This window comes from Thamnophis elegans, chromosome 7 (assembly GCF_009769535.1).
Source record: "Thamnophis elegans isolate rThaEle1 chromosome 7, rThaEle1.pri, whole genome shotgun sequence".
NCBI classification, from domain to species: Eukaryota; Metazoa; Chordata; class Lepidosauria; order Squamata; family Colubridae; genus Thamnophis; species Thamnophis elegans.
In genome coordinates, this window is record NC_045547.1 from 4,121,696 (window position 1) to 4,137,054 (window position 15,359).

The 15,359-nt window shown below is 44.0% G+C and overlaps 1 protein-coding gene across 1 annotated transcript in view; it reads left to right on the forward strand.

Moving 5' to 3' along the window:
* The window catches only part of PLXNA4 (plexin A4), a gene marked incomplete at its 5' end in the record, with an annotated part of 249,592 nt that overhangs the window by 120,955 nt on the left and 113,278 nt on the right, over positions 1-15,359 (forward strand). The window contains 2 exons of the mRNA XM_032221475.1: positions 7,148-7,348; positions 15,167-15,263. Coding sequence (XP_032077366.1) covers positions 7,148-7,348; positions 15,167-15,263 — 298 coding nt within the window. The remainder of the gene's footprint in view (positions 1-7,147; positions 7,349-15,166; positions 15,264-15,359) is intronic.

The window sequence follows — 15,359 nt, forward strand, 5'->3', positions numbered from 1 at the left end:
TGTATGAGTGGGTGGATGTATGGATGGATACATATATGGATGATGGATATGTTGTATTTGTGCTGATAAATAAATAAAGGGAGACTAGTATAGATCTATTTCAAGCTATTTAGCTCTCATCAGCTAGCCATACCCTTACTGGGATTTGAACCTGGGCTATATTACATACTAGGCAGACATCTTAGCCATTAGGCCACAGGCTCTTATCCGTTATCAGCCAAGCCAGGGTGAAAGGTATCTATTAGATTTTTACAACCCCCAGTATGCCCAAATATGGGAGGAAGATTGTTACAGTAAAAATATTGGGTTTCTGCCTGGATGGTCTCTTGTGACGAGCTGAAGGACAGAGAATGGAAGTAGCGATCTTCCTCCCATATTTGGGCATACCGGGGGTTGTAAAAATCTAATATCTATCTATCTATCTATCTATCTATCTATCTATCTATCTATCTATCTATCTATCTATCTATCTAGAGAGAGAGAGAGAGAGATAGGATGATGGATGGATGTGGGTTGGTAGATGGATGGACAGAAAGAATTGAATGGACGGAGAGAGAAGTGGATGAATGGATAGATGGATGGATAAATGGACAGATGGCTGGATGGACAATAGATGCATAGATAGATGTAGAAATGGAGGGAGGAGAGAGATGACAGATATGGATGGATGGATGAATAGATAGATGGATAGAGAGAAAAGGAGATAGAGAGGCAGACATACAGACATATATGTATGCACTAGAACAGTGTTTCTCAACCTTGGCAACTTGAAGATGTCCGGACTTCAACTCCCAGAATTCCCCAGCCAGCATTCGCTGGCTGGGGAGTTCTGGGAGTTGAAGTCCAGACATCTTCAAGTTGCCAAGGTTGAAAAACACTGCACTAGAAGACCTCCAAGGTCCCTTCCAGCTCTATTCTGATTGATTGACATCCAGGGTGTAAGAAAGGTATGTCAAACCCGCGTCGTCACGTGACTTTCTCCCCCCCCTTCGCTAAACCAGGCATGGGCGTGGCCGGGACGTGACGCCACCAGCCCGCGGGCCACGGGTTTGACACCCGAGTTGGAAGAGGCCGTGTGGAGACCAAGGAAGGGAAGCTCGGCAGATCAGGTTTTGTCCCCTGTGGTCTCGCAATGCCACCCTGCTTTTCATTCCTTAACAAGAGGTGATTGGCACAGCTTCTTACCCAGCCCTCGTTAGCATATAAAAAGGTTTGAGGCTGCGTTAAGAAGTTCATTACAGATAATTGAAGAGGCCAGGGCTGGGAAAAGGCAAGCAGGCACTTCACGATGTGTGGCTCCCTTTGATTGACTCCCATGTCCTTCCTAATTGAAACGTTAAAAAGCAATTTATTTATTGGGGGGGGGGCAGGGAAGCAGAAGAGAAGATGAACGTGGGGTTTGGGGAGGGGGGGGCTGGCCTCCTGCAGCCCTAACTCTGAAAGAAGTCCATTGCACAAGGCAGAGCGTTATACAGGTATAGTCCTCGAGCAGTGGTGGGTTTCAAAAATTGTTCGAAACCTACTCTGTGGGTGTGGCCTCCTTTGTGGGAGTGGCTTGCCGGCCATGTGACCTGGTAGGAGTGGCTTGCCGGCCATGTTTTCTTTCTTTCTCTCTCTCTCTCTCTCTCTCTCTTTCTCTTTCTCCCTCCTTTTGTCTCTCTCTCCCTTTTTCCTTTTTTCTTTCATCTCTCTCTCACTCTTTCTTTCTTTCTTCCTTCCTTTCTTCCTTCCTTCCTTCCTTTCTTTTTCTTTCTCTTTGTGTGAATCTCTGTGTGTGTGTGTGTGTGTGTGTGTGTGGTGGGTTTCAAAATTTTTTGGAACCTCTTCTGTAGGTGTGGCCTGCTTTCTGGTGGAACCTCTTCTAACTGGTTTGGTAGATTTGACGAACCGGTTCTACCGAACTGGTGCGAACTGGTAGGAACCCACCTCTGTCCTCGACGTATAGCAGAGGTGGGTTCCTACCAGTTCGCACCTATTCGGTAGAACCGGTTCGTCAAATCTACCGAACCGGTTAGAAGAGGTTCTACCAGTGGATCTGGAAAGCAGGCCACACCTACAGAAGAGGTTCCAAAATTTTTTGAAACCCACCGCTGGTCCTTGGATATGATTATTCTACACTATCATGCTCCTATTTATAAAACTCAGTGCCTCTGTGAAAGGTAAGGATGACTACTGCGTTTGTGGTGCAATCAGAACATTGTGTGTGTTGAAGTTGTTTTAACACAAACCAAAGATGCCTTTTAAAAAACAAGTTTACATCCTATTCTTATGCATGCCAGGGCTGTGTGGGAGGTAATTTATGTGTTCTGACAAGTGTCGTCAGAATCTTCATATCTGGTCACATGGGCGGCAAGCCACTCCCATCCGGTCACATGGATGGCAAGCCACTCCCATCCGGTCACATGGGCAGCAAGCCACTCCCACAAAGGAGGCCACACCCACAGAGTAGGTTCGAACAATTTTTGAAACCCACCACTGACGTACAGCCATTGGTTTAGTGACCGTTCTAAGTTACAATGGCCCTGCCCTGAAAAAAGGGACTTATGACCGTTTTTACAAACGACCGTTGCAACATTCCTCCCCCCCCCACACACACACAGTCACACGATCAAAATTGAGATGGTTGGCAACTGGCATGTATTTGTGATAGTTGTAGGGTCCTCAGACAGCAGGCTTTAAATGGTGGTTTCCACTCCCATAATTCCCTGCCCAGCATGATTAAAGAGGTGTGGACTTCAACTCCCAGAATTCCTTAGCCAAATGTTTTAAGATGGGTGGACTTCAACTCCCAGAATCCTCCAGCCATCATACTTTAAGATGGGTGGACTTCAACTCCCAGAATTCCCCAAACAGTATGCTTTAAGATGAGTGGACTTCAACTCCCAGAATTCCTCAGCCAAATGTTTTAAGATGGGTGGACTTCAACTCCCAGAATCTAACAGCCATCATACTTTAAGATGGATGGGCTTCAATTCCCATAATTCCCTGTCCAGCATATTTTAAGATGAGTGGACTTCAACTCCCAGAATTCCCCAAACAGTATGCTTTAAGATGAGCGGACTTCAACTCCCAGAATTCCTCAGCCAAATGTTTTAAGATGGGTGGACTTCAACTCCCAGAATCTAACAGCCATCATACTTTAAGATGGATGGGCTTCAATTCCCATAATTCCCTGTCCAGCATATTTTAAGATGAGTGGACTTCAACTCCCAGAATTCCCCAAACAGTATGCTTTAAGATGAGCGGACTTCAACTCCCAGAATTCCCTAGCCAAATGTTTCAAGATGGATGGACTTCAATTCCCAGAGTCTTTCAGCCATCATACTTTAAGATGAATGGACTTCAACTCCCAGAATTCCTCAGCCATCATACTTTAAGATGGGCGGACTTCAACTCCTAGAATTCATAGAGATTATTTAATTATTGTGTCATTTTAATTATACAATGGACTGTATTGATCGAGCACTATTGTCTTATTTGGGGTGGCTTTTTGAACACATAGCCTATTTTAATACTGTTGAGTGCTTATTCCCAGCAGAACTGCATTGTGGAACGGAGCATTCATGCATTTTTTTAAAAAAAGACTTGCTTGTATAGGAAATAAATGTTGAGCAACCTTAAATCAAAACGTATCCATATGACATTTCCCCTCCAGAATTCTTTGTCATATGGCTATTTCATGCAGAACAATCTCTCCCTCTTTTACATACTTGTACAGAGATCCAGCGATCTAACATTTATTTAGATATTAAATTAACTTTAATAGCCATCCGGAAAGAAACATCAGGAAACGAAACAATTTGTTGCCCTTTGCAATTGATATGCTTTAGGAAATATATATAAACCCAACGGTGGGATTCATTATAAAGATTATCGGATGGTTTCCCCAATTTGTTCGAAAACTTTCAGACCAAAGGATGGCTAATTGAGCATGGCTGATAAAAAGGGTAAAATTTGCACATTTGGCTTGTAATCCCTTCAGACAGTTTAGCTAGATTATAATGAAGATGAGACAATATGGGGCCATACGTGGAATAGGATGATAGAATATGACGATTGATGATTTTGTACTGATGACGTGGGTATAAAACCATTCCCACCTGAATTCAATGTTGAGATTGTTTGTATCACTCTGTCTGTCTTCCGATGCCAAATAGCATCAAATTGGTACATAAAAACCATAGGTAATTTTCACGGGTTGGTCTAGCGGTGAAGGAACCAGATTAAAAACTAGGAGTTGGTGAGTTCTAGTCCTGCCTTAGGTATAAAAGCAGACTGGGTGGCTTTGGGCCAATGGCCAGGAGAGTGTGAGTTATAGTTCCGTCTTAGGCACGAAAGCCGGCTGGGTGACTTTGACCTAGAGACCAGGAGATGTGAGTTCTAGTCTTTCCTTAGGCATGAAAGCAGACTGGGTGGCTTTGGGCCAATGGCCAGGAGAGTGTGAGTTATAGTTCCGTCTTAGGCACGAAAGCCGGCTGGGTGACTTTGACCTAGAGACCAGGAGATGTGAGTTCTAGTCCTGCCTTAGGCCAAAAGCTAGCTGGGTGACGTGGGTCCAATGACCAGGAGATGTGAGTTCTAGTCCTGCCTTAGGCCAAAAGCTAGCTGGGTGACTTGGGTCTAATGACCAGGAGATGTGAGTTCTAGTCCTGCCTTAGGCCAAAAGATAGCTGGGTGACTTGGGTCCAATGGCCAGGAGATGTGAGTTCTAGTCCTGCCTTAGGCCAAAAGCTAGCTGGGTGACTTGGGTCCAATTACCAGGAGATGTGAGTTCTAGTCCTGCCTTAGGCCAAAAGCTAGCTGGATGACTTGGGTCCAATGACCAGGAGATGTGAGTTCTAGTCCTGCCTTTGGCATGAATGCCAACTGGGTGACTTTGGGGCAGTGCCTCTTTCTCAAACCCAAACCACCTCACAGGATTGTTGCAGTAGAAAAACTAAGAGGCGGTCAGCGCATTCGATATGCTTTCTTGCCATGAAGCTGCATATAAAAACAATACAGGTGGGATTTAAATAAATAAAATAAGAAAATTCCTATCCCGGAGACCTGAAACCGATCTCAAGTCAGTTTTTATGTGTGGACAACACTTTCTTGACCCCAGGCTGTGTATAGGGGAAGGGGTGTGTATAGGGGAAGGGGTGTGTATAGGGGAAGGGGTGTGTATAGGGGAAGGGGTGTGTATAGGGGAAGGGGTGTGTATAGGGGAAGGGGTGTGTATAGGGGAAGGGGTGTGTATAGGGGAAGGGGTGGGGTGGGGGAGTAGCACCTTATCTTGGAAAAGGAAAGCCCGCGAATATCAGGTAGTCTTCCTAATACACTCATGTCACAAACCTGGGTTCAAGAAGATGCATCTCCCACTCGCGAGAATAGCCAACATCTTTAGAAATTTAGCACCAAACTGTTGGAAATGTGGTCATGAACCAGGCACATACTACCATATGTGGTGGTTGTGCCCCAAAAAACCCCAAAAGAACATTGGCGCAAAATCCAAAAGTGGCTGATAGAGATAACCGAAGAGGAAATAGAACTCAAACCAGAAGTATTTCTTTTGGGAATCATGAACAATAAATATAACAAGGGGGTAATTTACTTAACAATACATATTGTTACGGCACCAAGAATGGTCTTTGCCCAAAACTGGAAAAACAGGGAAATTCCACAAGAAGGGGAAATAATTAGGAAAATTCTGACTTGTGCTGAACTGGATAAATTGACGTGGGAATTGAAGAACAAAGATGAATCAGAATATTATAAGATCTGGGACAAATTTTATCGATGGTTGGAACAAAAAAGGAAAACCCAAAATAAGCAAGGACTAAGATTTATAGAAGGGAGATTAGAATTATGTATGAAACTATAACAGTGAAAATGTATGAGATAAAAACAAAGCAGCATGACTGGATATACGATGTATTTATATTTGTAAATACTAAATAGACCAAATGTAAATAAGCATGGTGGTTATAATGTCTAACGCTATATCTGTGTTAGCCAACACAGTTCTAGGCTGCATAAACAGAGGGATAGAATCAAGATCACGTGAAATGTTAATACCACTTTATAAGTCCATGGTAAGGCCACACTTGGAATACGGCATTCAGTTTTGGTCGCCACCATGTAGAAAAGATGTGGAGACTCTAGAAAGAGTGTAGAGAAGAGCAACAAAGAGGATTAGGGGACTGGAGGCTAAAACATATGAAGAACGGTTGCAGGAACTGGATATCTCTAATTTAATGAAAAGAAGGACTAGGGGAGACATGATAGCATCTTCCAATATCTCAGGGGTTGCCCCAAAGAAGAGGGAGTCAAACTATTCTCCAGGCCACCTGAGGGTAGAACAAGAAGCAATGGGTGGAAACTAATCAAGGAGAGAAGCAACCTAGAACTGAGGAGAAATTTCCTGACAGTGAGAACAATTAATCAGTGGAAGAGAAGTTGCCTCCAGAAGTTGTGAATGCCCCAAAACTGGAAGTCTTTCAGAAGATGTTGGATATCCATTTGTCTGAAATGGTATAGGGTTTCCTTCCTAGGCAGGGGTTGGACTAGAAGACCTCCAAGGTCCCTTCCAACTCTGTTATTCTATTCTATTTTATTCTATGGAAGGAAGGAAGGAAGGAAGGAAGGAAGGAAGGAAGGAAGGAAGGAAGGAAGGAAGGAAGGAAGGAAGGAAGGAAGGAGTGAGAGAGGGAGGGAGGGAGGGATTCTCCAAGGCACCTGAGGGCAGAACAAGAAGCAATGGGTGGAAACTAATCAAGGAGAGAAGCAACTTAGAACTGAGGAGAAATTTCCTGACAGTGAGAACAATTAATCAGTGGAACAGAAGTTGCCTCCAGAAGTTGTGAATGCCCCAACACTGGAAGTCTTTCAGAAGATGTTGAATAGCCATTTGTCTGAAACAGTATAGGGTTTCCTGCCTAGGCAGGGGGTTGGACTAGAAGACCTCCAAGGTCCCTTCCAACTCTGCTATGGTATTGTGTCTTAGTATGTATGACAAAGACTTTGCCAGGATGGTTACACGGTGTCCAATGTTTTAATTTGTGTTCAATAAAAAACTTTTTAAAAAAGAAGAAGATGCATGTGAAAATGTGAATCCATGACACTTTCTGTCCTGACTCCCGGAATTGGGCTCTGTCTGCTTTCTGTGCAGGACTGTCCCCAGCTGCTGAAGGCCAACAAGATCTTGGTCCCCGTAGATGTTATCAAGCCCATCACCCTGAAGGCCAAGAACTTACCCCAACCGCAGTCCGGCCAACGGGGCTACGAGTGCATCATCACCATCCAGGGCGTGGAGAAGCGGGTGCCGGCCCTGAGGTTCAACAGCTCCAGCGTCCAGTGCCAGAACACTTCCGTGAGTAAGCGCCGTCCGCAAGGGAGGAGGGAGGAGGGGCTCTGGGGGAACGGTCCAGGCGGCAGCTGGGAAAATATTTTGTTTAGCAATAATACAAGGTGTACAGAAGTAGAAAAATGGATGAGAGATACAGAAGTAGGGCGTTAGGTGGGTGGGTGGGTAGGTGGCTGGATGGAGAGACAGATAGACAGACAGACAGGCAGAAATAGATGATAGACAGACAGAAAGAAGTAGGGGAAAGATGGACGGATGGATGGATGGTCAGACAGACAGACAGGAATAGATGATAGATAAACAGGCAGACAGAAATAGATAGACAGACAGACAGAAAGCAATGATAGATAAATAGAAACAAATAGATAGATAGATAAATAGACACAAAGAAAGAAAGAAAAAGAAAGAAATGATAGAAAGAAGTAGGTGATTAGATAGATAGATAGATAGATAGATAGATAGATAGATAGATAGACAGAGACAGAAAGAAAGAAAGAAAGAAAAGAAAGAAAGAAAGAAATGATAGACAGAAAGAAGTAGGTGATTAGAGAGATAGACAGACAGAAAGACAGACAGACAGAAAGCAATGATAGATAAATAGAAACAGATAGATAGATAGATAGATAGATAGATAGATAGACAGACAGACAGACAGAAAGAAAGACAAGCAAGAAAAAGAAAGAAATGATAGACAGAAAGAAGTAGGTTAGATAGATAGACAGACAGAAAGAAAGAAAGAAAGAGAAAGAAAGAAAGAAAGAAAGAAAGAAAAAGAAAGAAATGATAGACAGAAAGAAGTAGGTGATTAGATAGATAGATAGATAGATAGATAGATAGATAGATAGATAGATAGATAGATAGATAGATAGACAGACAGACAGACAGACAGAAAGGAAGGAAAGAAACATAAAGAAAGAAAGAGAAAGAAAGAAAGAAAGAAAGAAAGAAAGAAAGAAAGAAAGAAAGAAAGATGATAGACAATTTATCTGTGTATGGTTGGCAACTGACTCATATTTATGACGGTCGTAGCTTCCCAGGATCACACAATCCCCTTTTGCCACCTTCTGAAAAAGAAAAGCCAAAGGGGAAGCCATGTTCGTATAACAACCATATGATTAATTTAACAACTGCTGTGCTACTTTTAACAACCATGATGAGAAAGGTTGCATAGCAACAGAAATTTGGGACTCAATTATGGCCATAAGTCAAGGACCTCTGTGCCACAGTTGCTGTTTGTCCTTTCAGAGATTGTCTCTGTTGTTGTTGTTGTTGTTGTTGTTGTTGTTGTTGTCAGAAAGAGAGGGCGCCTTCTAGACTTCAGAAGGGAAGGCAAGAGTCATCTATTTTCTTCTTCAAACATTATCCGTACGTATTATATATGCCATTCTGTGCTTCCCCTGGTAAAATTGTGTCCAAGAATTAGGAGGCCAGATACCAGTGTGTGTGTTTGTGTGCCAGCCGCTTTGATCTATTTTGAGAGACTGGTTTATTGTTGGAGACAAATGGATTCTGTAAATAAATTCCTGGAGGGCTGAGCCCCATTTGCTCGTTTCCGTCTTCCTTTCGGCTTTTATTTATTATCATTTATTTATTATCAAAATTTATATGCCGCCCAATCCCGAAGGACTCCGGGCCTTTTTAACCAACATCCTCTTCACATTGTTTTCTGCAAATGCCATCTCCATATACAGGGAATCCTCTACTTACGACCTGCAATTGAGCCCAAAATCTCATGCTCAATGTGGAACTACAACTCACTGTCTCCTGGGGATTGGCCCAAAGTCATCAGGTGGGACTAGAACTCACTGGCTCCTGGGGATTGGCCCAAAGTCATCAGGTGGGACTAGAACTCACTGTCTCCTGGGGATTGGCCCAAAGTCATCAGGTGGGACTAGAACTCACTGGCTCCTGGGGATTGGGCCAAAGTCATCAGGTGGGACTAGAACTCACTGTCTCCTGGAGATTGGCCCAAAGTCATCAGGTGGGACTAGAACTCACTGTCTCCTGGGGATTGGCCCAAAGTCATCCAGCTGGCTTTCGTGCCTAATATTGGACTAGAACTCCTCGTCTCCTGCTGATAGGCCCGCAGTCCCCCAGCTGGCTTTTGTGCCTAAGGTGGGATTGCAACTCACTGTCGCTTAGCGATTGGCCGAAAGACCCCCAGCTGGCTTTCATGCCTAAGGCAGGACTAGAACTCACCGTCTCCTGGTGATTGGCCCAAGGACCCCCGGCTGGCTTAATCCCTAAGGCATGATTAGAACTCACCGTCTCCTGATCAAAGTCACAAGGCAGGACTAGAACTCACTGTCTTTTGATGATTAGCCCAAAGCCACCCAGCTGCCTTTGGGACTAGAACTCACTCCTCCTGGTGATTGGCCCAAAGCGACCCAGTTGGCTTTCACGCACACACGCCGTCGCCAGCTGCTCTTCCAGTTTCGGGTGAGTGCATGCGCACCGGCTAGCTGGTCTTCGTGTTTCTGGCACTCAGCTGCGCTCATTCCGGTTTGGGCACTTGGTGCCGAAAAGGTTCACCATCACTAGAACAGAACATAGAGAATGGAATGGAACGGAACAGAACAGAACAGGGGATAGAATGGATTGGAATGGAATAAATAATAGAATAGAATATGGAATGGAACAGAACAGAACAGAACAGGGGATAGAATGGAATGGAATAAGTAATAGAATAGAATATGGAACAGAACAGAACAGAACGTTGAATAGAATGGAATGGAATAAGTAATAGAATATGGAATGGAACGAAACAGAACAGAACGGGCGATAGAATGGAATGGAATGGAATAAGTAATAGAATAGAATATGGAATGGAATTGAATGGAACAGAACAGAACATGGGATAGAATGGAATGGAATATGTAATAGAATATGGAACGGAACGGAACAGAACAGAACGGGATGGAATGGAATGGAATACGTAATAGAATATGGAATGGAACGGAACAGAACAGAACAGAACGGGGGATAGAATGGAATGGAATAAGTAATAGAATAGAATATGGAATGGAATTGAATGGAACAGAACAGAACAGAACATGGGATAGAATATGGAATGGAATGAAACAGAACAGAACATGGGATAGAATGGAATGGAATAAGTAATAGAATATGGAATGGAACGGAACAGAACAGAACGGGGGATAGAATGGAATGGAATGGAATACGTAATAGAATATGGAATGGAACGGAACAGAACAGAACGGGGGATAGAATGGAATGGAATGGAATATGTAATAAAATATGGAATGGAACGAAACAGAACAGAACAGAAAAGGGGATAGAATGGAATGGAATAAGTAATAGAATAGAATATGGAACGGAATGGAACGGAACAGAACAGAACATGGTATGGAATGGAATGGAATATGTAATAGAATATGGAATGGAACAGAACAGAACGGGGGATAGAATGGAATGGAATACGTAATAGAATATGGAATGGAACGGAACAGAACGGGGGATAGAATGGAATGGAATGGAATATGTAATAGAATATGGAATGGAATGGAACAGAACAGAACGGGGGATAGAATGGAATGGAATACGTAATAGAATATGGAATGGAACGAAACGGAACAGAACAGAAAAGGGGATAGAATGGAATGGAATAAGTAATAGAATAGAATATGGAACAGAATGGAACGGAACAGAACAGAATATGGTATGGAATGGAATGGAATGGAATATGTAATAGAATATGGAACGGAACAGAACAGAACAGAACGGAGGATAGAATGGAATGGAATGGAATAAGTAATAGAATAGAATATGGAATGGAATGGAACGGAATGGAACGGAACACAACAGAACAGAATAACTTTATTGTCACTTTGAATGTACGCTAATCACCATAATTAAAATGAAATTTCATTGCAAGCAGCTCTCAAAGGGTCACCACCTCCAATACACACTACATAAATGACAAAACAAATACATAAATAGAGAAAGAAATACAGAATTATGCATATACCCACATATATTCTATGAGACAGAGCCAACGCAGCCGCAGCCGATCCCGGCACCACCATCTTGAGAATGGAACAATCTGCTCAGGGATAGAGGGACCCCCTACCCATCTCCAGCTTCGCGCATGTGTCTTCCGCCCTGCTGGTATCTCTCCATCCCTGCAGCTGGCTGAGGGTCCATCTTCTGGCCTCTGCTTGTTGCCTTTCCGACAGATGTTGTCCTTTTAATTAAGAGCCTCAGTGGCCATGAAGGATTCATAGCCATCAGCTCGGCTCGGAGTAGCCATGCAGTCAAGAGGAACTAATGTCAAATGACGCCAGGAGATGTACGAGGGGGCTACCCAACCCCCCCCCCCATGTCCCTCTCACATCATATTTCTGCCTTGGGTTAATTACTCATCATTCGAGCTTGCAAGATTTGATGCCCAAGTGTTGCCCTCGCCCACCCCAGTGGCTATCTTCCAGAGCGCATTCTTCTAAGCCCAAGATTACACAGAGAAGAAAAACGGATTGGGGCGAAGGCTAGCTCTGGCTGGCAGGAATTGGTTTTGATTTTTAAAAAAATGACTAGCTGATAACTCACCATTGTCCTGGTATTTATTTATTTATAGGTGGGAAAACATCCGGACCAAACGTAATTGCTAAGATTGGATTTTCCCCCTTACCAGAGGGAGCCCCCTTGTGGAGTACTGTGAAGCCGTTACCAGGGCAACTCCGCTGTGCTGTACAGTAGAAGCCATTTTAAGGCACAACAGGCTGTATCTTAACAGAACACACAAGCCGAGGGGTGTGAGAAACATATGATCTGGTCAAAGGATAATAAATAAATAAATAAATAAATAAATAGGTAGGTAGGTAGGTAGGTAGGTAGATGATAGATAGATAGATAGATAGATAGATAGATAGATAGATAGATAGATAGATAGATAGATAGATAGATAGATTTGATAGATAGATAGATAGATGTGTGTGTGTTTCTGTGTGTGTGTTGTATTTGTGCTGATAAATAAATAAAGGGAGACTAGTATAGATCTATTTCAAGCTATTTAGCTCTCATAAGCTAGCCATACCCTTACTGGGATTAGAACCTGTGCTGCATTACATCTTAGGCAGATTTGTTATCAGCACAAATACAACACAAATATCAGCACAAATATTTATCAGCACAAATACAACACAAATGTAACAAAGGCAACAGTAAAAATATTGGGTTTCTGTCTGGATGGTCTCTTGTGATGAGCCGATAGACAGAGAAAGGAAGCAGTAGGCTTCCTCCCATATTTGGGCATACCAGGGGTTGTGACTCTAAATACATACATACATACATACATACATACATACATACATACATACATACATACATACATACCTACCTCATCTTCCTTCCTTCCTTCCCCTCTCATCTATTTCTTCCTCCCTCCCTCCCTTCTTCATTCATTTCTCTTTCTCATTCCTTCCCTCATCTTCCTTCCTTCCCCTCTCATCTATTCCTTTTTGCCTTCCTCCTTCCCTCCCTCCCTCCCTCCCTCCCTCTCTCCTTCCTTCCTTCCTTCCTTCCTTCCTTCTTTCTCCAATTTTCATAGCCTACGCTGGTTCTCTATCTATTTGCACTGGGGAAGGAAAGGAAAGGAGATTGGGGAACTTTCAGAAAAAAACTTACCCTATGAATGATAAAATCCCTCTGCTTTCCTCCTTCATTTCCAACCCCCAAATCATGGGAGAGAGACGCAGGGATGCCATCTTGCCAGTCCATGTCTAAAGTGCTTTTAGAAAAGTATATTTCATGCCTTTTCCCAGAGAGGTTTGATTTACAAGAAATACAGATGCACCTTGAGCATAACAGTCGCTGGAAACCCTGGCAAATAATTGCAAATAAGTTTGCATTTAATCGATTGTCTAAATGAGCATTTCCTGCTTGTTAATCTAAATGTTCATTTCACAATTAGGGAAGTCCTCGACATATGATGACAATTGAGCCCGAAATTTCCATTGCTAAACGATACAGTTGTTAAGTGGGCTTTGCCCCATTTTGCAACCTTTCTTGCCACAGTTGTTAAGTGAATCACCGTGGTCGGTAAGTTAGCAACACGGTTGTTAAGTGAATCTGGCTTCCCTCTTGACTTTGCTTGTCAGAAGGTCGCAAAAGGGGATCGCGTGACCCCGGGACATTGTGACCGTCATAATATGAACCGGTTGCAAACCACCTGATTCATTGTCATGTGACCATGAGGATGCTACAACGGCTGTAAGTGTGAAAAACAGTCATAAGTCCTCATAACTTCAAATGGTCACTAAATGAAAGGTTGTAAGTCAAGGACTATGTGTGCAATACAAGGCAATGCAATGCAATATAATACAATATTCACAGATCTATTCATTTGAAATACTTGGGGAAACTTTCAGCTGCAGGAATTCTTGTAACCCATTCCTTTCCCCTTAATAAATCTCGTTAAAGAAGAATACGTCATTCGCAGCTTGTAAGTTTGAAAGGTCCCTAAATCAACTGTTGTAACTTGACCTGTATCCATGGATAGTTTCTTTAAAACAGGTGGGGAACGATGGACCTTTTATAACCGAGGGAACAGAGGTGGCATTCATCCAGTTCGGACCGGTTCACCCGAACCAGTAGTGGAAACCGCCCACCTGCCCTGGCTCTATGATGTCCTATTTAGACACGTTTTTGAGGCCAGCCACATGCGCAGAAGGCTGGGTGCATGTGAGGAAGGGGCGTGGGCACCTGCAAAATGAGCATGTGCGCATTGGCTCTTCCCTTCGTCTGGCAGCTCTGTGCATGTGCACACTGGGAACAGGCTCCCCCTGTTCTTCTGCCTCACTGGTGTCTGACTCTGAAGGCAGCTGATAACTGTCAGACGGCCCTGGCCCCCCCTCTGCCTCCGACGCAGAGCCCTCCTCAGAGCCCTCCCCAGACTCCAGAGTCGGCCCTTGTTCCTTAGCTGTTCCCTTCTCCTGGCAGCTCTGTGCATGCACACAATGGGAACAGGCTCCCCCTGTTCTTCTGCCTCACTGATGTCCGACTCTGAAGGCAGCTGATAACTGTCGGACGTCCCTGCCCCCCTCTCTGCCTCCGACGCAGAGCCCTCATCAGAGCCCTCCCCAGACTCCACGACTGGCCCTTGTTCCTTAGCTGTTCCCTTCTCCTGGCAGCTCTGTGCATGCACACAATGGGAACAGGCTCCCCCTGTTCTTCTGCCTCACTGATGTCCGACTCTGAAGGCAGCTGATAACTGTCATACAGCCCTGGCCCCCTCTCTGCCTCCGACACAGAGCCCTCATCAGAGCCTTTCCCAGACTCCAGGACTGGCCCATCTTCCTCCCCAACCTCCTCACTGTCCATCTCTGCTGCCAGCTCTGTTGGTGGGCCACAACACATTCCTGGTCAACAATCCAGTAAAGAGCCGAGGTGGCACAGTGGTTAAATGCAGCACTGCAGGCTACTTCAGCTGTTCGGCTGTTCAAATCTCACCGGCTCAGGGTTGACTCAGCCTTCCATCCTTCCGTGGTGGGTAAAATGAGGACCCGGATTGTTGTTGGGGGCAATATGCTGACTCTGTAAACCGCTTAAAGAGGGCTGAAAGCCCTATGAAGTGGTATATAAATCTAACGGCTATTGCTATTGCTAATCCCCGTTAAAAATGCTATTTTTCCAACAGTTTTTGGAGTTGTTGTCTTTTTTAAAAAACCCTCAAAATCCAAACAGATAGTCCCATTGCAACTGTTGGTATTCTTTTTTTAAAAAAACTCAGTTTGCGTACGGTGACAAACCAGGAGTCGGATCAACAGGCGTCTTGATGTCTGTTTTATTCCCTTCTTCCCTGTTTAGTATTCCTATGACGGGATGGAGATTAACAGCCTGCCGGTGGATCTGACAGTCGTGTGGAATGGGAATTTCAACATTGACAACCCGGCCCAGAATAAAGGTAACTTGTCGTTTCAACTTGTCCTTGGAAGTGGTAACCTTAGCAACAAGCCGCTTTTCTTCCCTTAAACCTAGCCGAACGGTGCCTGCTTCCTTT